Raw genomic sequence first — 24418 nt, forward strand, 5'->3', positions numbered from 1 at the left:
TATCATTTTGTAGTTAATATTTACAATGTTAATTAGACTTGTGTGTTAAATAACATTTAATACATATAAAAGGTTATACTTGAATAATTAAATGAATTTAAATTCTTAAATTGGGAAGTCGGTAAAAAATAATACCCAGTGTTATCCCAGAGGTGGGGTTTGCAGAGGATGGGTTTTATGTAGATCTTACCCCTACCAGAGGGGCTGTTTTGGATAGACCCTCGACTCAAGAAAAATATTTCAGAAACAGGTTTGACAAATATAAGGATAAAAGCTATGGCGAAAATATTTTAGAAAAGAAAATCACTAACAATAAAAATAGTAATGACAAACAAAGTATTAGAAACCACAGTAGTAATACAATTGTAGAATAAGAGAATAGTAAAATAATAATAATAAGTAGAAGATGGAGCAGACAAGGTGCTCTAAGCTAGAATCATGCTCTCCCATATAGAAAAGACATGAATCGCTCGGCTACGTACTAACTCTCTATTCTAATCCTCGATCTCCATGCTTTCCTATTTAGGGTCATGTTCTCGGTGAGCGAAAGATGTGCTATGTCATGTCTAATCACCTCTCCCTAATTCTTCCTAAGTCTACCTCTAACTCTCCTTAGACCTATCATTGCCAACTTTTCACACCTCCTCAATGGGGCATATGTGCTCCTTTTCTTTACATGTCCAAATCATCTCAGCCTCGTTTCCTGCATCTTGTTCACCATTGAGGCCACTCCGGCCTTGCCCCGCATATCTTCTTTCCTAATCTTATCTCTCCTAGTGTGCTAACACAACCACTAAGCATCTTCATCCCCACTACATTGATCTTATGAACGTTTGATTTTCTTGATTGGCTAATAATCTACCCCAACATAGTTGGTCTACAACCACTTTATAGAACTTACCTTTATGTCTCGCTGGCACATTTTTATCACATAGTAACACTGGCTGAGAGCCTTCATTTCATGCAGCCTACTCCAATACGATATGTGACATCATCGTCAATCTTCTCATTTCATTGGAATTATTGATCCCAGATACTTGAAGCTTCCTCGATCACCTGTGTATCGATCCTCACTTCTGCATCTGCCTCATGTGATGCGTTACTAAACTTGCAAACATACTAGTTTATGATTACGTGCGTTGCACGTGTATCCCATTATCTGTACAAACGTTTGAGATGGTAGATATAATATTGGAATATATGCCAGTTACTTTAAATTTGAAAGAAAAAATGCAAGTTCAAACTGCTAATGGTGATCTATGAGTTTATTCAACTGATGTTTCTTATCATTACAAAGCACATTCGTACTAAAAATGATTTTTAAAGATTATATCTTTATTTTCAGGTGGTGAAAGTTGAATTTTGGGAAGATATTTTTTTTTTAAGTATTTACTTTCTACTCAGTAACCATTACAGTTTGTAGATGTGTGCAATCAACTGAATTGGTATCACAAATTTTCAGATTAAAATTTATTTTCGTTTACCATAATGTGTTGTTTTGTTTTTATATTTATACTATTATAGAAGCATGAGTTTGAGAATAAGGATCGTCGACCAATAATTTCACAGCCAACATTAAAGCATTTCATTTGATTCTTCCATGGGTCCCAGTTCTCATTCAAACTCTTTCATTTGTATCTTCAATATATTTTGCTGTGCTCATTTACATATGTACGATACTACAAATGATGTCATTTCAAATAGCATGTAATAATTATTAGCTAACCACATGTCACTTTTTACACTTTTACTTTTCACTCTTTTCTTTATGCTCACATAATTTTACTTCATTTCATCTATAAACTCTTTAATACTTCTATAGTCAACGGCATGAATATACACTATTTATATTTAGTTGGGTATTTTATTTACTCTTTTGGTTTCAATTTATATGACATTTTTTTTTAGTTAATTAAAAAAATTGACATTTTTTATATATTTCGTAACAATTTAATTTCAAACGTTCCATTTCATCCTTAATGAAATGATTTACAATCACATAATTTTTTATAACTTATTCTAGATTAAATTTCAAAAGTATTTCTTTATTTTTTAAAACTCCGTGCCCAGTCAAACACCATCATATAAATTGTGACGGAGGAAGTGATATATTATGGCATATTTTCTTAAATATCCAAACAAAGCTTTATCGTTTTAGTAATTAATTTCACTGGCTTTATTAACTAAATCGAACGTTCATATGCGCCTCTTTTATAAAATATTTTGATTATATAATTAAGAAGAAACTAATCTAACTTATAAAATACACACAATAGTAAAACAAAACATCAAAATCTAATGCAATAAAAAACGTTTGGGAGTAAATTAATTTTGATGGAGGATGAAATTCAAATAAATGATGGAGGATGAAATTCTTCAACTTTTTCTGACTTATAAAAATGTTGTTGAAGTACTTTCCAGAAGAGCTTAATCAAAAGTACTAACAAATAAGAAAACGTTAAAATGCGTTTCTTCTCATTATTGTTGTATGTTAATAGCAAATGATGTTATTAAAAAGGTTCTAAGTTCAGCATTGTAATAATTTCATTCCATTCACAAAAAATATTAGAAAGTTGGAGAAAAACAATTTTTATTTTTATTCCCAAATTCTTTCAAAAAATATATACTATATGAAACAATATTTTTCTTAATAAATAGAACTCTTTATCTCAAATCTATGTTTATTTGGGGAAAATATTCCTTAAATCTTTGATACCCAATAAACACCGAATATATTAGGATAGATATTATCAAAGTTGACTTCAAAGTAGCAAATTTTAATTTCTTAGTAGTCTATGTTTTCCGAAATAGTATTACTTTAACATTAACTTAAAAAAGTTGTGGAAAGAATATCAATTAGCATACAAAATTTCTACTATATAGAAGAATCTAGAAGCAGCTCATGTGCAACATGTCTACTTCTTGGCAATTAATTTACTTTTAAGGGTATTTTCTACTTTTAGCATTTAGTGATTTTTTAAAACTGTTTAAATTTAATTATTATCAAAGATAAAAATATATTATTATTTTAAATAGATTAATCAAATTAAAACAAACAGTGTAACAAGGATTACATTAATAAGCAAAAACAATGCACGAGCCAATTGCATCTAGTATATTGCTAATATTATGTTGATGAATAAAATTCAATGCAAATGAATTTGAATGACTTCAATTATACAGTTTTTCTATAATAGCAAATATTCAGCTTGCCTATTTTTTTGTTGTTTAATATTTCAACAACATGAGCTTTAACAATGCACGGGCCAATTGCATCTAGTATATTGCTAATATTATGTTGATGAATAAAATTCAATGCAAATGAATTTGAACGACTTCAATTATACAGTTTTTCTATAATAGCAAATATTCAGCTTGCCTATTTTTTTGTTGTTTAGTATTTCAACAACATGAGCTTTAACTGTGAATATGAGCAACCGTCGCCTATATATTAAGAATTTATTGAAAGTAGTATTTTATAAAAATTGTACATAACTTAGATCAACATGTCTTCCTTAGAATAATAATAGGTTATTCTCAATTTCGTGATGCATACCTGCAAAGAAGTACTCCCTCTATCCCAAAAAGATTGACATTGTAACACCTCAGACCTTTAACTTAAGTTTTGACTATGATTCTAGACTTAGAAAACCAGATAAAGAATGTGGGAATTGAAAATTTCTCTTCAGTTGTCAGATGGGGATTTACGCCCCAGAATACGGACCGTATTTCAGTATACGACCCGTATTTCAAATCGTAATTTGGCATCTAAATCATTGTGCATTCTGGAATTTGGCTTGGGGAATTTATATTGTTAAATACAGACCGTATTTTGCAATACGGCCCGTAAATTATGGTCGCATTTGAGGAGGAAAATAAAGCAGTGTTTCTGTTTTGAAATATGTTAAATTACGGTCCAGGTTTACGAACCAAAATTCAGAATACGGACCGTATTCGGGTCCGTATTTCTCAGCCCGCACTAGAAACTCTAAATACCTGGTTTCAGTTCTAATTTTATTTTTACAAGTCCCTAGACCTTAGAACGACCTGTTCGTCTCCTCATCACCAAGAACACCAAGGTAAGTCAATTCTAATTATCCCAAGTGAATTCTAACATAAGATTACGAACATTAAGCATGAATTCAATGTTCTTAACCTAGGGTTTTCAAGAAAACCCATTTAAGGGTTCAAGACTTAAGGTTTTGGGGTTCTTCTCAATTTCAGACCAGTAGTTACAAGACTTGGAGCGTATACAAATATGTGAAGCTAACTATCTACGTTAGGGAATGTTCATGATTCTCCCTACGCCTCATTCTTCATACTTCTCAGTAATTTGACTCAGAATACAGGGTAGGTCTAGTTTCATGATATGTTGTAGAACTGTTATCTTCTAGGGTTGCAGTTACAGAATTCGTTCATGGTTGTCAATTTGAATATCATGAACTCAACACGTAATCTTTATAGACTTATGTATTGTTACCACATGAGTCTCAGTCTAGAAATTCAGTATGCTCAGAAACAATCAATGTTTTCAGTTCAGTCCAGCATGCCTATTTCAGTTAAGTATTGTTCATTGTTGTTATGGTCTCAGTCTTTATTAATTAACCATAATTGAACATATGCGATTTTGCCCAAGGACACAGTCTTATGTTCACGTATAATTGGCCGAGGCCATTGACTGACGCACTACTAGGCTGAGGCCATAGCGTGCATTTATTATTGGTCCGAGACCCTACGTATACAAACACAGATAAAACAGTTGATTCAGATACAGAGCAGAGAGTATTCATATCTCTACTTCCTTTGCTATCACAGTTTACAGTTATTAGTTTCAGTTTCAGTTTTAGTTCTAGTACTTTATTGCTTCAGTTACTTTACATACCAGTACAATTCAAATGTGCTGATATCCCTTTTTATTGCTTGGGGGCCTGCTTCGCGACGATATACAGGTTGACGACTCAGCTATTTAGGAGTGCACGTATCAGCTATTGGTGAGCCCCAGATTCCTTCAGGCCGTTGTCAGCTATCCAGTTATTTCAATTTTTAGACAACTATATTATTCAGTATTCTTAGAGGCTTCATAGACACAGTCCAGACAGTAAGATATTTGTTATGTTAGCCTTGTTGGCAGTTATACTCAGTTGTTCAGTTGTTTTGGTTTAGCCATGTTGGCTACTTTCAGATTGTCTAAGTATTTCCGCATTATGATATTTCAGTCAGACTTCCAGTTAATCAACATGTGTTAGTTTTATTTTATAAATCAGTTACGTTTTGGTATCACATGTTGATTCAGCCAACCAGTTGGTTCGCTCGGTCACATGCAGTCAGGCCAGGTGCCGTGTTACGTCCAGGCCCAGATTCGGGGCGTGACAGACATTTTTGCTTTTCGAGAGTCAAACTTTTTAATTTTGACCGTGTGATTTAACATAGAATTTTTTTATTTTTTTGAAATAAAATTTACATATATGAAAACTACGTAAAAAGTACTATAAGTAACCATAATTAATAATTTAAAAGACGTATGAAAAAATTATGATCAAAGAATAACTCGTTTAACTCTCGAAAAGCGAAAAGTGCCAATCTTTTTGGTACGGAGGGAGTAATAGTTATTAGTGACAGAAATGATAGTTAATTGCTTTGTACAACTTCTTTTGTGGCGTATTTATGTACCTTTAGTGGTAATTGGTATGTGTAATCGCCACAAATGTTAGCCTTTAGAGGCATTACCAAAAGTCGCCACAACTAACATTCAGCAATGAAATTACTTGCAGCAAGGGAATGGTCGCCACTAAAACATTTTGTAGCGACTTTCAAGGATTTTTGTTGCGATATTTGGTCGCTACAGTAGGCCAGATTTCTTGTAGTGTTATAATTGTAATCTTACGCCAAAATGAAACTATGTTGCAATGCATGAGAGTATAAACTCACCTAACTATATATGTTTAAGTTTTCTAACTAACAGATATCAGTTTTTAACCAAAAAAAAAAAAAAAACTAAGAAATTGTAAACGTCTTTCACATTAGCAGTGCAATTCGACTAGTTATAATGAGTTATCACTGCATTATATCAGGCTGCCATATCATACTTAATAAAGAGATTATTTATTTTCGTAAACCAACTTAACGTGATAACATAAAGATTGTGTACATTATCCGTAAACCAAAACATAAAGGTATAATACATAAACAGGCCTTCAAACTTGGCCTCAGCTGGTAAGTATGCCCTCTAACTTTGTGTGTGTGAATAAGTAGACACCTCAACTTGTCTCAACTTTATCAGCTGAACACTTCAACTTACAAAATGATCGTCTAGTTCGTATAAATATTGTTTACATTATTCGTAAACCAAAACATAAACCAAGTAAAAGATAGTGCTCGACTCGACCTTTCACATCATTCCCTCATTAACGATTTTCTTTGAGACCCCATATATAGCAGTAGCTAAAATGTACAGTATCACCAATATTACAAGCCGAAGATTATCATTTGCGAAAATTGGAGGACCCTATGAAAGAGAGAAGATGAGAGAATATTCTGTATATTCCTTGATGAAAACAATGCTGTACAGTGTTGCTATAAATAGCAAAAGGAATGAAAATGAAACCTAACAAACTATACACTTGTCACTATTCTATTTGTTGTGTTCCTAACAAATTGTAAATCTGTATAATGAGAATATACACGTATACCACAGTGACGTATGTATGTGTGATGTAAGCAATTTGTATATTTCTTGTATTGGGCCAGTGTTGTGTATTCTGCATTCCCAATTTGTTTTGTCTAGCCCAATGTAACAAATAGGCCCAAAATGTGTTACTAAACAAATTTGGGTCCAATACCCGTTTAAGATCAGTCAACCACTTCATCCTTCTAGTCAACTACTTCAGTTGAGAGTAGCTTAGTTCTGTCCGCCACTTTACCATCTTCTTCTTCTTCTTCAATGGTGGTCGGACAGTCACCGGAAAAAGCTCCAACATCGCCCCTCAAGTTGGAAGGGGCGGTATGCAACCCCAACTTGCCCAAAATGTGTCGGTGAGAGGGGCTATTTAGGGGTTTACTGAAAATGTCTGCGATTTGTGAGTTTGAGGGTACGAAAGAGAGATAAATGAGTCCGACAAGGTATTGTTACCGGACAAAATGGCAATCTAGATCCACGTGTTTCATTCGTTCATGAAACACGGGATTTTTAGCGATGTGGAGAGCAGCTTGTGAGCCTAAGTGTAAGGAAATTGGAAGAGGTGGTGAAAAGGATAGATCTTCAAAGAGGCGAACAAACCAAGTGATTTCTGCGACTACGAGGCGCATCGATCTGTATTCAGCCTCCACCGATGAGAGGGAATCGAAGACCTGTTTCTTGGACTTCCAAGAAATTGGACAATCTCCAAAGTTGATGAAGTATCCGCTAATGGAACGACGACTTTCCGAGCAAGTGGCCCAGTCGGCGTCACAAAAAACCCTTAACTCGAAGTTTGGAGAAGAAGACATGAAAAGATTAAGGCCATGATTTGAAAGAACATATCTCAAAATGTGAATACTAGCATCAAAATGGGGTTCTCGAGGTGATTGCATATATTGGCTTAAATGCTGCACACAAAATGAAAGATCTGGTTTGGTATGTGTTAAAAAATTGAGCTTTCCTATTAATTTTCGATATATGGAAAGATCTGCTAACAATTTTCCTTGGTTTCTGTGTAATTTGTGAGATGGATCTAATGGAGAAGAAGCTGGACGAAGGTCGAGGCAATTGAATTCACTCAACATTTCCATGGCAAACTTCCTCTGGTTCAAGATCAGACCCTGAGGTTCGCGGAGTACTTCGATCCCCAAAAATATTATAAGTTTCCCAAATCTTTTATCTTAAATTCCAAGTCTAGAAATGCCTTGATTGAATGGATTTTACTTAGATCATTGCCTGTTAGCATAATATTATCAACATAGACTGTGAGGATTGTGATATCTAACCCATTCCTCTTAAAGAATAAACTGTAGTCGTTGAGTGAGTGACTGTATCCCTTGAAGTTAAGAGCTGAAGTCAATCTTGCATACCATTGACGTGAAGCCTGTCGTAGGCCATATAAAGACTTTTTCAACTTGCAAACTAAGTTAGGATAAAAAACTTCCATTCCAAGAGGGAATTTCATAGAAACATCTTCATTAAGCTCTCCATGTAGGAAAACATTGTCAACATCTAGCTGAAATAGACCCCAATTCCTCTTGACTGCAACAGCTAACAAACATCTGATGGTTGTCATTTTGACAACTGAACTATAAGTTTCATTGAAATCGATGCCTGCTCTTTGAATGTCTCCCTTGACAACCAATCTGGCTTTTAGTCTCTCAACACTACCATCAGATTTAAGTTTAACTTTGTAGACCCATTTGCAAGGGAGAGCCTTTTGTCCTTGGGGTAAATGAACAACATCCCAAGTTTTATTCAAAATTAGAGCATTAATTTCCTTACTCATTGCCTCTTTCCATCCTGGGTGTAGGCTAGCTTGTTTGAAACTGGTTGGTTCTTGAATGTGAGATAGAGCATTGAGAAAATATTGATTGGAGGAAGAGAGAGAAGTAAAGGAGAAAGAGTGAGGAGAGACAGGGGATAGGAAGCAACTAGTTGATACATTAGCTAGATAAACTGTGTCACAGATATAGTCTTTTAAATATGAGGGAGTTTTTGTAGCTCTTGTAGAATGTCTAAGGACATTAGAATTGGGAAGAGGTACATGTTGTTACGAAACAGGAGCAGGAGTAGGTTGATGCATGATAGGAGGAGTTGATGAACTAGGTTCAAGTGTGTGGGAAGATGGTTGTGAGGAGCTTGGATCAGGTGAACTAGGATCAAGATTGAGAAGTTCTGATTGTGAGTGTGTGAGATCAATGGTAGGAGTAGGATCAGAGGAACAGGGAGATGTAGAGGATGGTTGTTGCTGAGTTGAAGGATGTTGAGAGGTAGGATTAGGATCAGGTGGAGTGGATGCAAAAATAGGAGGTGTAGGGTGTTTCTGTGAGAAGGGAAAAATAGACTCATGGAAGATGACATTTCTTGACACAAAAATCCTTTTTTGAGACTCATAAGTTTGTATCCCTTTTTCTCAAAGGGATAACCCAAGAAAATACATGGTTCAGATCTAGGACATAGTTTGGACCTCCCTTGAACTAAAGTAGATGCAAAAGCAAGACATCCAAAAGCTTTAAGAGAGGAATAGTTAGGTTTGTTTCCAAATAATCTTTCAAAAGGTGTTTGAAATTTCAGTAATTTGGTGGGACATCTGTTTATCAAGTGAGTGGTTGTCATCAAACAGTCTCCCCAGAACTTGTAAGGAAGACTTGACTGAAACAATAAAGCCCTACTAACTTCCAATAAATGTCTGTGCTTTCTCTCAACTTTGCCATTCTGTTGAGGGGTTTCTACACATGATGTCTGATGAAAAATGCCCTGAGATTTTAAGAACTCAGAGGACTCATTACTAGCCCCTAGTTCCCAGGCATTATCAGATCTGATCTTTCTTATTTTCTTGTCAAACTGCCTTTCAATCATAAAAATAAAGGACTTAAGTACGGGAAAAGCATTGCTTTTGGTAGATAGAAGGAAAGTCCATGTGCATCTAGTGTAGTCATCAACCACAGTAAGAAAATATCTAAAACCATCATAGGTAGGTGATTTGTATGGTCCCCATGTGTCTATGTGTATTAGATCAAATGCTTCTTTAGAAGTAATGCTCTATTAGGGAAAAGTAACTTGGTCTGTTTTGCTAAAGGGCAAACTTCACATGGAACAACAAATTTAGAACAAAAAGAAGCTGGAATGTCATTGATATTTTTCATATTGGATAAGGGCATATGGCCTAGTCTTATATGCCATAGCTTACTAGTTACATCAGAAACAGAAACTGAAGATAAAGCTAATGGCCTAGTGCCTTTTGAATGAGAAACTGAAACAGACAGAGCATTACAAGATTTAACTAAACTAGAAGCTAATGGAGGACTTGTTTCTGGAGCTGACTTGAGCATATATAGTCCTTTGTGAGCCTTACCAAGGACTATGGGGCTCTTCATTTAAGGGCCCTGCATGAAACAATGAGAAGAATTGAACATTAGCCAATAATTGAATTGAAGGCACAATTTGTGAACTAAAAGAAGGTTATAATGGAAACTAGGAATAAACAAGACTTTGTGTATGATTTCTTGAGTGAATAATTTGACTGAACTTGCATGAGTAACTCTAACCTATTGAGAATTAGGTAGATTAATAGAGATCAGACTAGGTAAAAGATAGATTGAAACAAACTTTTTGTTAAAACTCATATGGTCACTAGAACCTGAGTCAATAATCCATGAATCACTATTTAGGAACTTGTTTGGGGAACTTGAATTAAAAGAGAAAGAAACAGTTTGTATACCAGCAAAGTTTGCATTAGGTTCATTGTTCTGCTCATTGTTTTGATCATTTGCCTTGAATTGACTTAGCATTTGTGCAATTTGCTGCAACTGGTCTTGGCTTAGATGCTTATTTGCATCCCCAGATTCATTGTGTGTCCAACTTTCTTGCAGTATTTGCAAGTAGGAGTGATTCTTTTGTTGACAACATTTCCTTTAGGTCCTTTAGCATCATTATAGTATGGTTTCTGACCACCTTGACTAGCAGCTATGAAAGAGGAGGTTTCACCTGGATACTTAGGTGTAGAATGCATCTCCTTTTGCTTTTCCTCTTGCATTAGGAGTGCATAAGCATTAGCAACAGAGGGCAGCAGATAGATCATCAAAATATTTCCTCTAGCACCACAGTAAATGTCATTGAGATCCATAAGAGATTTGACCAGTTTTTCATCTTGCTTAGCTTTGAGCATCTTTGTTTTTGCTTCACAGGTACACACACAGCTACAAATAAATGAATCCAGACTCTCAAGCTCATCCTAAAGCCTTTTCATCTTGGTATAGTAAGTTGCAATGTCACTTGCACCTTGTGTTAGGTCACTCAACTCCTTTTGGAGTTGAAATAATTTGGCTCCACTGCTCTGTCCAAATCTAGCTTCTAGGTCATTCCACATATCCTTAGTAGTGGTGAAATAGATCACACTTTCAGAAATTTCCTTTGAAAGTGAGTTTAGTAACCAAGCAATAACCATACTACTTGCTCTTGACCATGTTTTTTCCAGATCTGAGTCCCCTGATGGCTTTGATGAAGAACCATCTATGAAGCCTGCTTTGTTTTTGGCAGCAAAAGCTATGAGCATACCTCTCCTCCAACCAGCAGAGCTCTTTCCATCAAAAGAAGAGTTGACTAGCTGCATACCAGGCGTATCTGAAAGGGAAATAAAGTAGGGGTGTGATGCATTCACAGTCTCAGTGGTGACTACTGCAGTTGCAGCTTGATCTGTTTCAGTGTTATCACCTATATTTGATGTCTAGAAACTGGAAGAGATTGAAGAAAGTTGAAGAAAATGAAGATTTGATGAGAGAATATTCTGTATATTCCTTGATGAAAACAATGCTGTACAGTGTTGCTATAAATAGAAAAAGGAATGAAATGAAACCTAACAAACTATACACTTGTCACTATTCTATTTGTTGTGTTCCTAGCAAATTGTAAATCTGTACAATGAGAATATACACGTATACCACAGTGACGTATGTATGTGTGATGTAAGCAATTTGTATATTTCTTGTATTGGGCCAGTGTTGTGTATTCTGGATTCCCAATTTATTTTGTCTAGCCCAATGTAACAAATAGGCCCAAAATGTGTTACTAAACAAATTTGGGTCCAATACCCATTTAAGATCAGTTAACCACATCGTCCTTCTAGTCAACTACTTCAGTTAAGAGTAGCTTAGTTCTGTCCGCCACTTTACCATCTTCTCCTTCTTCAATGGTGGCCGGACAGTCACCGGAGAAAGCTCCAACATTATAACTTCGTTTGTCCACAAAGGTCAATTTGGAAAAAGGCACTGCATTTACTTGATCGATCCAAACTCTGAATACCATTTCTCATGTCGTTCAATGTCGCTTGCAGAAACTGTGGATCCCAGCTGAAGTAGGATTTTGGTGAGAAAAATATTTGCTACTCTGGCTATAAATTATCTAATTAAGAGTAAATTGAGAAGTCTAAAGTTAAATTATTTCTAAATAAAAAAATATGACATTCTTTTCTTGGATAGACTAGTAAAGAAAAGAGTAAACACATACATTTGGACTGAGGGAGTGTAGAATTTGAAAATCAATTATGGTTTTATCTTATATAAATTATTCATTAAATGAACAAATAAATTTCCCCAGTAAGCCAAAACAAATAAATTTCTTACGGATAAATCATTAGAATTTTATGCCTTCAACTCCTAATTGCCTTTGTTTGATATCTTGATATTTTATTGTCTTATTTCTCTTGCAATCCTGCATTGACTACGTTTCTTTTGAGCCGAGGGTCTATCGGAAACAATCTCTCTATTCCATAAAAGTAGAAGTAAGGCCTGCGTACATCTTACCCTTCCCAGACCTCACTTGTGGGATTACACTGGGTATGTTGTTGTTGTTGTTAACTCCTAATTGCCTTCAAACACACAATTGAAGTGTACAAATCTTTTTTTTCTTGATAACCGTGGTGTTTAGGCCAACTTGCGCGCACCTGACTAATTCCACCTGATACCTGTCACCTTCCATCAACAACAGGTACCAGGTAACTCTGTCCACTAAGGCTAGGACCGATGAGAAGAAATCACCTACTGTATTTGTCTCTGGTGAAATTTGAACTGGAGACCTCATAGTTCTTAACCCACTTCATTGATCACTAGGCCATACCAATGCGCATTTTTTAGCAGTTAAGCAACGGATATAACCAATAAATATGAGTTTTTGATTTCATGACAAAGGAAGTAGTTGCACAAGAGAGACTAGGTGTAACATTCATCATTTTCCAAAATTTACATTTTCTCGTTCATTTTTATTTTATAACTCAATCATATAAATTTATACTGTTTATGTAATTTTTTTTTTATAATTATACTCATTAATATAGGATACACGCGTAAAGTGCGTACAAACTAGTTTAACAAAATGAGTGAATAAGTAAAACTGATGGAACGATTAATTTTGAGCTTTATATTGAACTCGTATAAGCAGAGCTATTCTAATGCATGAGTTGTTTGTGAGTTTCCTGAGCAATGAATTCAGTATGTATAGTAGCCAGTATTAAGCAATTGAAAAAATGAAAGATACAAAATCTAAGAAAAATAATCCTTTTGAGAACTTATTTTAACGTTCATTTTTTCACGTTATGGTTTAAACTCGATTTTTAATTTTTGTTATAATATTTGAACTTCCTTTAGCTTTTTATTTGACTAAGTGATCAAAGTTTGTATAAGAGAAAAATATTTCCTCCATCTCATTTTAAGTGTCATTTAGAATTTTAGCATGTCCATCAAGAAAAAAATAAGTACAACATAAGCATGTAGTTCACTAAATTATTCTTATTTACTTCTTGACTATTATAAGATGGAGTTAAAAGCTTATATGATCACTCAATTTTGGATAATTGGTCATCATAGTCAATCAACTTTGTTTTGTATTCCAAAATCACTCAACTTTGAGTAAGTGACTTCTATAATCACTCAACTTTGTTTTGTCTTCCAAAAGTCACTCAACTTTAAGTAATTACCCAGAGTTGAGTGACTTTTCGAAAACAAAACAAAGTTGAGTGACTTTTGAAAGACAAAATAAAGTTGAGTGATCATATAAGCTGTTAACTCTATTAGATGCTACTCTTCCCGTCCCATTTTAACTGTCTCTTTAGCTTAAAAGAATTGTTTCAAATCATTGTCACTCTAGGAATTAGGACTAATGTTGACAATTATTTTCAATTATACCCTTAGCGATAAAGTAGTTCTTTTTAATAATAATGCTCAATATAAAAAAAATAATCTAATATATAGGGATACTAAATAGTGAACTGTACTTTATAGTTATTATTTTTCTTAATAGACGTGAAAAGGCTAAAACGACAGTTAAAATGGGACGACATGCGTAATATGTAAAGTGAGTATTACTAATCACTTTTGATCTTCTTTAATAGCAAGGGTAAGATTGAAAAAAGTAATTAATATCTGTCTCAATTTTTAAAATCTACAATTATTTTGGGATATTTGTTATGGGATAAACGACACTTAAAATGAGATGGCGAGAATAACATTCTGAACCTATATCTTATTTGTTCTAAATCAACGTCTTCCTATTACATCTTTTCTTAAATCTCCTTTAAGGAAAGAAATAGAAACCCGAGATTATATTTTTTATTTTATTATTTAGCTTTTAAACATGAATGGAATTTGTAGAGAGCGAGTCCAAAGGGCTGCAATCAAAATCTGTTAAGCAAAGAAGCATATCAACTTCCACATCTCAGATCTCTCCACGTGGCACACTTCCATAAATACCAATATACCTTCGACACTCAAAACTTCTCTAAATGTGGCACAAGTCTAATTATTAATCAAAGAAAAAACAAAACATTTACATACTTGTATATTCTTTTTGACCTTTCCTCTTTTCCCATCACTAGTTCTAATAGAAAAGCTCTTCCATATTTAGTTCATCATAACATATATTGTGTCAATCTTGTATTTTTGTGACTGGTGAAATGCTTGATTGGATCAAATTCCAATACCAACTAAGAGAATTTGATCAACCTATTTTCTTTCGTTAAGGTGGAGAACAGACAAAGAATTCTTGTTCTTCATCGTCAATCGAAAAGAATTAAATAAATTTCAAGAATAAACAAATAAAACAAAACAAAACATATTATTACTAGCTAGTAAGCGAGTTATGGAGGAAAATAAATCATTCACTCTATAGTCTGATAAATTTTGTGCAGAACTGATTAATCGGACGAGAATAAAGGTAGAGTCCCGTTCTACTACTTAAGGTTTAATGGATCCCTTATGTGAATTATGTGGAGTGGTGAGGGCAGTGGTGTATTGTAAGTCAGATTCAGCAAGGCTTTGCTTGCAATGTGATGGATATGTTCACTCAGCAAATTCGTTATCGCGAAGGCATTTACGTTCTCTTATTTGTGACAAATGCACTTCACAGCCAGCAGTTGTGAGATGCATGGATGAGGCAATGTGCTTGTGTGAAGGCTGCGATTGGAACGAAAATGGATGCATCGTGGCAGGGCATCGACTCCAGAAGTTGAATCCTTACAGTGGATGCCCGTCTCCCGATGAGTTTACAAGGATGTTATCACTAGTTCTTGAAATGCCTATTAGTAATGACATGACTAATTTTGGGAGCTTTGGTACTACTCCTTGTAGCTCATTGAGTATCAATGAGAATAATAGCAGTTTGGAGAGTAATAAAGGGAATGAAGGTTCATTGGTTGCTAGTAAGCTCAATGAGTTTGCTTCTAATTTTAAGCTTGAACCATGGACCAATATTCCTTCTGATCCCAATTACATCACTTCCTACAACAGAGATCCGGCACCCTTCTCCGAGGGATCTGCCCTTCCTAAGGTTATATACTGCTCTTCATTTTCTCATATTTCATTTTTTTTTCCTTGTTTGAATTTTTTTGATATAACTGGAAATGCTATTGGACTAGATCAGGTACGTCATGTGTGTGACCTGTCCTAGGAAGTGACTCCGGAGTCGAATTCACGATTTAGAGCCAGCGAGTTAAGAATGAGTGTGATCTTACTACAGTCAAATCTCTATAACACCGTAATTTGTCTGGATATTTTTTGGTTGCTAAAGAGAGATGTTATAGAGAACATATCGTATAATATAATATGAAAGCGGGTTCCAAAAGAAAAATGGCCGTTAGTGAAATGTTGTTATAGAGGATGACTGTTATAGAGAGGTCTAACTATTATACATAGTTCGAGCCAAAAGCAACGAGTTCATTTGAACCACAACCCGCCCTAGATGGCTAGATCCTCCTCTGCTTCATATATATAAAATCAGATAAGTCTTGGTGTTGAATATGTTGTATGCACTAACGGTACTTTAATTTGTTTTTCTTCAAATGCAGCAAGATTGTGCAATTAAGGATCTCGGATTACAGGAAGGTGATGATCTCTCAAAAGGTGTTGATTTTGACGACGTGACATTGAATTTCGACTGTGGTTATGAGATTTTGGGCAGTTCACAACAGAGTCATCCAAAATACTCTAATGAAGACAAGGAATTAGATTGCCTAGTGATGGAGAAAAATTCATCCGTCACAGGATCTAATCATGTGGAAACTTCTCACGAGGTTCGTGTTACTGCTCTCTTGATTTACTCTCTTTTAAAGACGGTACAGTCAAACCTCTATATTACAGTCGTACTCTATAACAACATTTCACTATATCAACCATATTTTTTATGGAACCGACCTTTCATGTTATGTCATAATGTATGTTCTCCATAACGGCATTCCGCTATAGCAGAAAACAAATATCAGGAAAAATGATGTTATTGAGGAGAGGTTTGAGAGTATACCGAATGTGCTACAAACCATATTCTATTGTTGACACAATTAAGCAACTTGTTTACAACTTTTTGTTCCAAGTATGACTCAGTTTTCGTGACTTATTAAATTTTTCAAAATAACTGTTACTACTTACTATAGATGTGCCTTTTTTTTTTTTGGTGTAGCTTTAGTTATTCCATTTGTACTTTTTGCTAGGCAACATCTTCAATGCAGCAAGAGTATTTGGGATTTCAGTCCTCACAAATGGTTGCAGCTGCGAGTTCAACGAATCTGTTGCAGACAATAAGTGCCACTGCTAATTGCATGTTTATGAATCCCACTTGCAACGGAAGCATTGGCTTACCGTTTCTACCTGCACCGATTCATCCAAGCATGTCATTATCACTCTCCAATATCACCGGAGAAAGTAGTGCAACAACTGACTATCAAGATTGTGGGTTGTCACCGGGGTTATGGGATATCAGTATTGAAAATTGTCCACAGAAAAGGCATGAAGCCAAGATGAGATATAACGAGAAAAAGAAAACTAGAACGTAAGTTGATCCGTACTCCTCCTACATTTGATCAGTCATAGCTTGTTTATCGCTGTTGTTATCTTCATTTCATTGTCTCAATAAAATTGCACCTTTGTTTCCAAAAGTACAGTCAAACCTCTCTACAATAACATCTTTTGTTCCGATATATTTTGGCTGCTATAGCAAAATGCTATTATAGAGAATATATAATACGTATAACATAACATGATAGATCTGTTTCACAGAACCATGACTGTTATAATGAAATGTTGTTATAGAGAGGTCTGACTGTATCTATATTCAAATAGGTGGAGCTTTGATGATCCCATCAATATAAGTCTTTCCCGTAATTTGGACAGCATACTTGCATCTAGAGTCCTCTTAATATTCTTTACTTTTCTTCACTTTTCACCTCGAGTAAACTTCTCATAGGTTCTCTTTATTCCCTAGGTACAATTTTCCAACAATTTCAATACCAAATTGCTACACCATTTATCTAATCTAACATTTTCAGTACATAGATTAGATAAGTGATTAATTAGCATAGATTAGATAAGTGATTAATTAGCAACTCTTTCCCATTATTGATAATATTATGCTTCCTGACATGAAGGTTTGGTAAGCAAATAAGATATGCTTCGCGTAAGGCTAGGGCAGATACCAGAAGACGAGTTAAAGGTAGATTTGTTAAAGCTGGGGAAGCTTATGATTATGATCCATCAGATTCAAGAGATTTCTGAGAATAAACCGGCTGATTTTGGTCTCCCTTCTACTTTGTCAACACTTCCCAAAATATTAAGGTATCTTACAACAACAATAGTCAAAATGATCAATAATTTGTGATGTCGTTTCTACATCTCTATTTGGCTTATCTAAGTATATTCACCATAATGGAAAACGTGGACGTCTAAATCAAAAAATTCTCAAGACTTGATACACTTTTTTGCCATTGTATTCTTGATGATCGAGTATTGGTATATTTCTCCGAACAATTTTCTTTGCTTGACTCTTTTTATCACCCCCAAGGGACCTTATAGGGTAGTTTCAAAACACAAACTATTTTGTTCCCTATAATCATGTCTTAACTTATGCTATGGCATAATACTAATTTGAACTACAAAGTAGTATTAATAAGTTACTGTAAACTACACTGACGGGGACTAATGCAGAATGATGATCTATGAAATATTAGGGTTCTTTTTGTTGAATGACTATAACTTAATTATTATTTGTGTATGCAGCCCTTTAATGAACACTCTGCACAACAAAGAGAGTTGTCATGATTTCCAATGGCATTAGCCGGTAGTTTCAACTAGACTCTTGCTTTCTCATAGGTACTTATAGCTGACGTTAATCTCATTACAATTCACGTTTGTGTTGCTGTATTTTGTTATTCTGATTTCGCTCTCAACACTTTGAAGGATCCAACAGTCAAGAGGATAAAATTGCAAAAAGACTCTGCCTTTCCTTTGCATTTGAGCTCAGAAACCTCATACAAGTCACCCTAAAATCTGGTGGTGTGTACAAATTATATCCGTTGCAGAGGTGCCTCCAACGTCTTCCATACCCATGCCATCTAATAAGCTTCAAATTATTAGCACTTAGATTTTTTGCTTTCACTTATTTGATGCTTTCTATTGAACTCGATTTTTATAGCTAGTTTATGGTCTAGAGCTATATTCATCTCATTTGAATTGCTTTAGCAATTGTTTAAATAAGGTATAAAGAATGACGCAGAGGTTTGTGACAAAAGTCGTCACCTTAAGTTTTCTTACTCTTATTATGTGAATGGATCATACATACAATTTGATACTTGTGGCACTTAGTGTGCTTTCTTGGCTTCCCATATGCTTGGATGCTTGAAAAATGTGATTCTATTTTTTTCTTAAAATGCATCCTTTTTCATTGTGACTTATAATGATACTAACAATCTGTATGCATCAGAAGTTTTATTAACAGGCACAGACTAAATTGAACTAAGGAAAGAGGAAATAGTAAAAGAAATTCTACTAATTGAGTCCAGTTCTATGATAAAGAGTATAAGTAGCTCAGCCAATTAACAATAATAAATTTCATAGTAGAAGGTTATGCCTACGCAGTTTATACCTTATGTAGTTAACTAAATAAAAATCTTGGTTAAAAAGATTACATTGTTCTTATAAACTATTCAAAATGCAAGATTAACCTTCATTAAATGTTTTTACTTCCCTCCTAAGTTGGAGAAGTACTGTAATGAACGCTTACACAGGAATTTCATATTTGGACAATGAAGGAGGACGAATATCCTGCTTGGCATTTTTCAAAAAAGTTATGCTAGATTATGCATTTGAGCTAACTGATAACTGACTTATGTCTAGTTGGCAGAGATGCATAAAATTATTTTCATAATCAACTGGATCAGTTAGTTTTTTCTTGTGCATTGCATGATATGTTTACAAGAAAAGAAAAAAAAAATGGAATGTAGAGCAAATACTCTAGCAACTTTTCGTTATTAGTAAAGTTGGTGTTTGGCTCAACTGGCATGCACCACGACTAAATCATAGGATTTTTGCATATGTAGCAACTTATGATAGATCAAACACTGAGAAGGGCTCGAAGTATTCAGGAAGAAGCATATATGCTATGAGCCGTCTTTTCCTGAAGGTTAGGTTTAGGGATTGGCATTCCATTAAAGTGCCAATAATATGAGTATGCAACATAAGAATTGGGGGGGTTTATTTTGGAGTCCCAGCGGAGGAGCTTGATCAAGGAGTCAAATTGGATAGTGTATGTGGCTGTTGCCTCTAATAAAAAAAGTCAGCCCGGTGCACTAAGCTGCCGCTATACGCAGGATCACATGAAGAGCCAGGCCACAAGGATCTAATGAAACGAAAAAATACATCTAATACATTTTGACCATGTCCAATTTCAAATTTCAAATTCTATATTTCAAGTTTGAATGGGTGAAGTGCACAAATACTCGATTTTGGGGTTGTCGTTTAAGCTGTACTTGAAGTTGAACTTTTTTTTTTTTTTTTTTTTTTTTTTGCAAATATACCACTTTGAAACCACTCAGATATACGGGACTGAAGTTGCAAAAATTGGTGCATGGAGTTTGGAAAACTTTGGATATTTTTTGCCTTATGGTCTTGTCAAGCCAACTTCGGACAATTTTGACTGAAGTTGTGGCTAGAGGTGTTCATGGGTCGGTTTTAGGTTAAAATCAAAACCAAATCAATCTAGTCGGTTTTTAAGATGATTTAAATCAAACCAAACTAAATATAATACATATTCATAGGTTTGGTTGTAGTTGGTTTGGTTCGGTTTGGGTCGATTTTTCGGTTTGTAAGAAAAATAACAGTATTTCTCTCTTTCATGGTTTTTTTTCCCTACAAATACGATATAACTTTCTATCCCTTTCCAACTTATAATTTGTTATCATCCTTTTATTATGGTAGCTATAGTTTTCTTGGATAAGGAGAAAATTTCTTAGGATTTATAACTTTTAATTAAGTGAATAAAGTTTATAAGAATTATAAAAAATAAATCTAGGTAAATTTCATTGTTGTATTTTTCAGTACATGAGTTTGAATTAATAGATTTCTTTTTAAAATGGGCTTAAGGTACAAATTTCATTAGTCTATTAGAGATAAATAAAATTTTACTTAAAAAGTATACAAATCATTTAAAAGTATTTATAAAATTAATATATTGTATATATATATATATAATAGTAAAAATTATGTATAAACTTTGTCAGTTTGGTTCGATTTTTTCTTCGATTTGCTTGTAGTAAAACCAAAATCAAAACAATTACTATCGATTTTTAAAAACCTAAAACCAAACCAAACCTAACCCAAATAAATATTGGTTTATTTAATTGACTTGGTTCGGTTTCTGAGTTCGATCGGTTTTTAACCAAATCGTGAACACCCCTAGTTGTGGCCTTGGCAATGCCAAACTTAGGTACTTTTATATCGAAGTGGTGGCCTCGGCAAGACCTAACTTTAGACGTTTTTTTTTTTTTTTTTTACTGAAATTGTGACCTTGACAAGGACAACCTTCGTACAAATCTGCACTTCAGATATTTTGGCAGGAGCTCAGGCATATATTTGGCTACACTTCAGGCATTTTGGCATGAAGTTCAAATGAACAAATTTTTGCTCGGAACCAACAACTTGTTCTTCGAATTTCAATAGTTTTTTTTATTGAAATTCAACACCAAATCTACTTCAAATGAGCTCAATTTGAAACATAAGGTTCATATATCATAAAGAACAAACCCAATCATCATTGGCAAAGTAACAACAAATCTAACAAATTCATTTTGCACAAGGTGATATGTGATTGATTTCAAACTTTTCCTACAACAAATATTATACTTCAATGCTATAAGTTCGAGAAATAATACTCCCTCTATCCCAATTTATATGAGGGTGTTGATTGGACACGAAATTTAAGAAAGAAAGGAAGTTTTTTGGATCTTGTGGTTTAAAACAAGCCAAACGATAATTTTAGAGTTAAATTGCTGCTAAATATAGAAAGATGTCATTCTTTTTTAGACTGGCTAAAAAGGAAAGAGTGTCATATAAATTGGGACGGAAGGACTATTATACAACATACCCCTAAAGGTAAGGTCTGCGTACATCCTATCCTTTCTGAAACTCACTTGTAAAATTACACTGTGTAGGTTCTAATTGTTGTAAAGATTATTGTACAACAACGAGGACGAGGATGACGAGAAGCAATTTTGTCTGGAATTACCTATAATTCGGAAACCAGTTAAACTTTTCAAAAAAGTGGGTACTGATTAAATGGGAGCGACCAAATAGAGTAACCCGTGAAACTTTTACAGTTTGAAATTGAAATAATGGGTCAATGATAAATAAATAACTATTTATAATAATCTTTAAATATTTCTTCAATTTTTTAAACCAAAACATATGTTCCAATAACGGCTTAGCCATAAGATCATTTACATTCATTTCGTTTTCGGAAACATTTCATTCCTAAAACAGGTAAATAATTAGGATTTTTAAAAGTTGGAGATTCTCTAGAATTCACATTTATCCCCAGCCAAACTTGGTATATATAAGTCCAACAATAACAACTAAACTTTAATCTATATCAACTAGCTAGTTTGTACTGCCAATATGTATCCTTTTCTATCCCTCTATTTTCAGTTTACAGCTAATCCGCATTGAATATCCTTGAGATTGTAGAATTTTCAGACAAGCTCCCTTTATCTATATTTAGCACATTTGGTTCACCATAATGTTACACCTAAATACCTAATAAATACTAGTGCATTTTGGTCTGCCCATGGTATGAACTAACCCTCCCAAGCAGGGCATAGCTAGGCTCAAGTACTCTGCAAGCAAGACAAATAAATTTTTTGACAAATTATAGATTATTGAATCCACTTGATATAAGAAAATCATTTATGTTGTGACAAAAGGAGGTTCATAAATTGCTTTAGGTCCTAAATTCAAATTCGAAATGGTGAAATTCCAGTAATTTTAAATTCCCTGGTTTGAATTTATGACTTCTGTGAAACTGGAACTGGAGTAACATTATCTCATTATCTTCTTTATGTGCTAATTGCACCATCCATATTACACTAATTGGTCTTATAATCAGATCAAATTACTGAGGATCAGATAATTGGAGTGTATATCAATGGTATATCTGAGCTCCGTACATTGGACAAGCACAGTTTTCACTGTGGACTCTGTAATGAATAAGCTAATAAAAAACTTGGCTTATTAATAGTTAACACATCAACATCTCCTTACACTTGCCAATAAATTTTATTTAGACACTTGAACTAAAACTTATTTCAATTGAACACTTGAACACGTGATAAGGTGTTTCGAAATCAATAGTAGTTAATCTGGTCCTCCATATTGTATAACTGTTGATCTGGAAGCTTATCTATCTGCTTTTTGCAGTTTGATCTGAAACACTTTGGTTATACTAGAAAAGCTGCGAAGTAAAACACAATAGACACTTTAGTACTTGCATAACAGAGTCGCACAACCACTACAAGGAAAAAAAAATTGTGCTGTCACATATTTGACTTAGTGGCGGATTTGTGACAAATTCTCGGCCATCACATATTTGCTCGTGTAAAAAAGAAAAAATTGACGCAATAATGACTCTGTCCCTGAGTTTGATAGATTTGTGAAGGAATATCCGTCTAAGACATATAAGCATGGGCTACTCAATAAAATTACTGGTTTAAAGCTAAACTTTAACAAGATGCCTTAAATATTTTTTAGGAAAAATTCATATATTTTTTCTAATTTTTACGATGCAAACTTGTTAATGCTAATTATTTTTATAAGAAATCATTTTCAATCACAATCAATATGAAAGTCGATAGTCTTCTTTTCTTTTTAAGATACTTTGTTTTTTGCCTCTACAAACTCCAATGTAGTCTAAAAAAGATTAAGCCGTACATTTAATTATTATCTTTTCATTCACTTTTACTTGTTCGTTATATTAAAAATAAATTTTCACTTCCATTTGTTCAAGTTAGCTTATCGAGAGAAAAATAATTTTTTTCATGTTTTACCCTTAGTATTAACTATTCATTCCCCAAATCATTTCCCACGTCCATTGAGACTATACACCAATTCACATGTGTATTACGGTAAACTATACACTTTTATTTTTTATGTGAAGTAAAAGATCAATTGTGAAGAAGTAAAAATGAACAGTTGGAGTATTGCAAATTTTTTAGGACCTAAAGATATTTTGATTTAGTAGTTTGGCCTTGAGCCCCACATGCGTATAGGTTTGGTTATAAGCATCATACATATCCATAATGCTATTTCTATCTACAAGCTTTCAATTTTGAGCATTTCATTACCAAACCCTAAGATTATGTTGGAGAAGAAAAAATTGTTATAATTAAGTTTATTTGACTAACTTAACAAATATAGGAGGTAGGGGTGTACAAAGTAAACCGACAAACCGTACCAAACCGATAAACCGAGAAAAAAACCCGATTAGTGGTTTGGTTTGACTTGGTTTGGTGCTAAAAAAAAAAACCCACCATAATTGGTTTGGTTTGGTTTTAGCTAAAAAAAGTCAAACCGAACCAAACCAACCCGACATTACATGTATTCAATTTTTAAAATATTTTATACATAAAAATATTTATTTGTAATGTAATTTATAAATATTTCTTAAATTTTTTTTGTAGTTTTTTTTATCTATTAGCATATTATTCAAGCTTGAAATTAGAATTTTGAATGTGAATAAGTTTTATATCCTATGGATGTTATTAACTCATATAAAGTCCAAACCAAAACCAACTCAACACTAATACTAACAAAAAAAATTCAATTTACCACTAGAAATGACAATAATGTAGGATATATCTCCTTTAGTTTTGCATAATTGGTTTAGAGAGTGAAAATACATTACTTAAGTTTTTTTTTCTTGTCATGTAATTAATAC

The 24418-nt window shown here is 33.9% G+C and overlaps 1 protein-coding gene across 2 annotated transcripts; it reads left to right on the forward strand.

The window, feature by feature from the left end:
• The first annotated feature begins 13781 nt into the window (after window positions 1-13781).
• LOC132642345 (zinc finger protein CONSTANS-LIKE 12-like) lies at window positions 13782-18810 on the forward strand. 2 transcript variants are annotated; one of them, XM_060359577.1, is made up of 6 exons: window positions 13782-15496; window positions 16014-16238; window positions 16653-16990; window positions 17586-17772; window positions 18214-18306; window positions 18394-18810. In XM_060359577.1, exons 1-4 carry the CDS (start codon window positions 14915-14917, stop codon window positions 17710-17712), a joined length of 1272 nt encoding a protein of 423 aa, XP_060215560.1. In that variant the 5' UTR covers window positions 13782-14914; the 3' UTR covers window positions 17713-17772; window positions 18214-18306; window positions 18394-18810. The 2 variants fall into 2 exon arrangements, with proteins under 2 accessions (XP_060215560.1, XP_060215562.1); XM_060359579.1 differs by having other exon boundaries at window positions 18404-18810.
• The last annotated feature ends 5608 nt before the right edge of the window (window positions 18811-24418 follow it).

The sequence above is a fragment of the Lycium barbarum genome, chromosome 5 (assembly GCF_019175385.1).
Source record: "Lycium barbarum isolate Lr01 chromosome 5, ASM1917538v2, whole genome shotgun sequence".
Classification (NCBI taxonomy): domain Eukaryota; kingdom Viridiplantae; phylum Streptophyta; class Magnoliopsida; order Solanales; family Solanaceae; genus Lycium; species Lycium barbarum.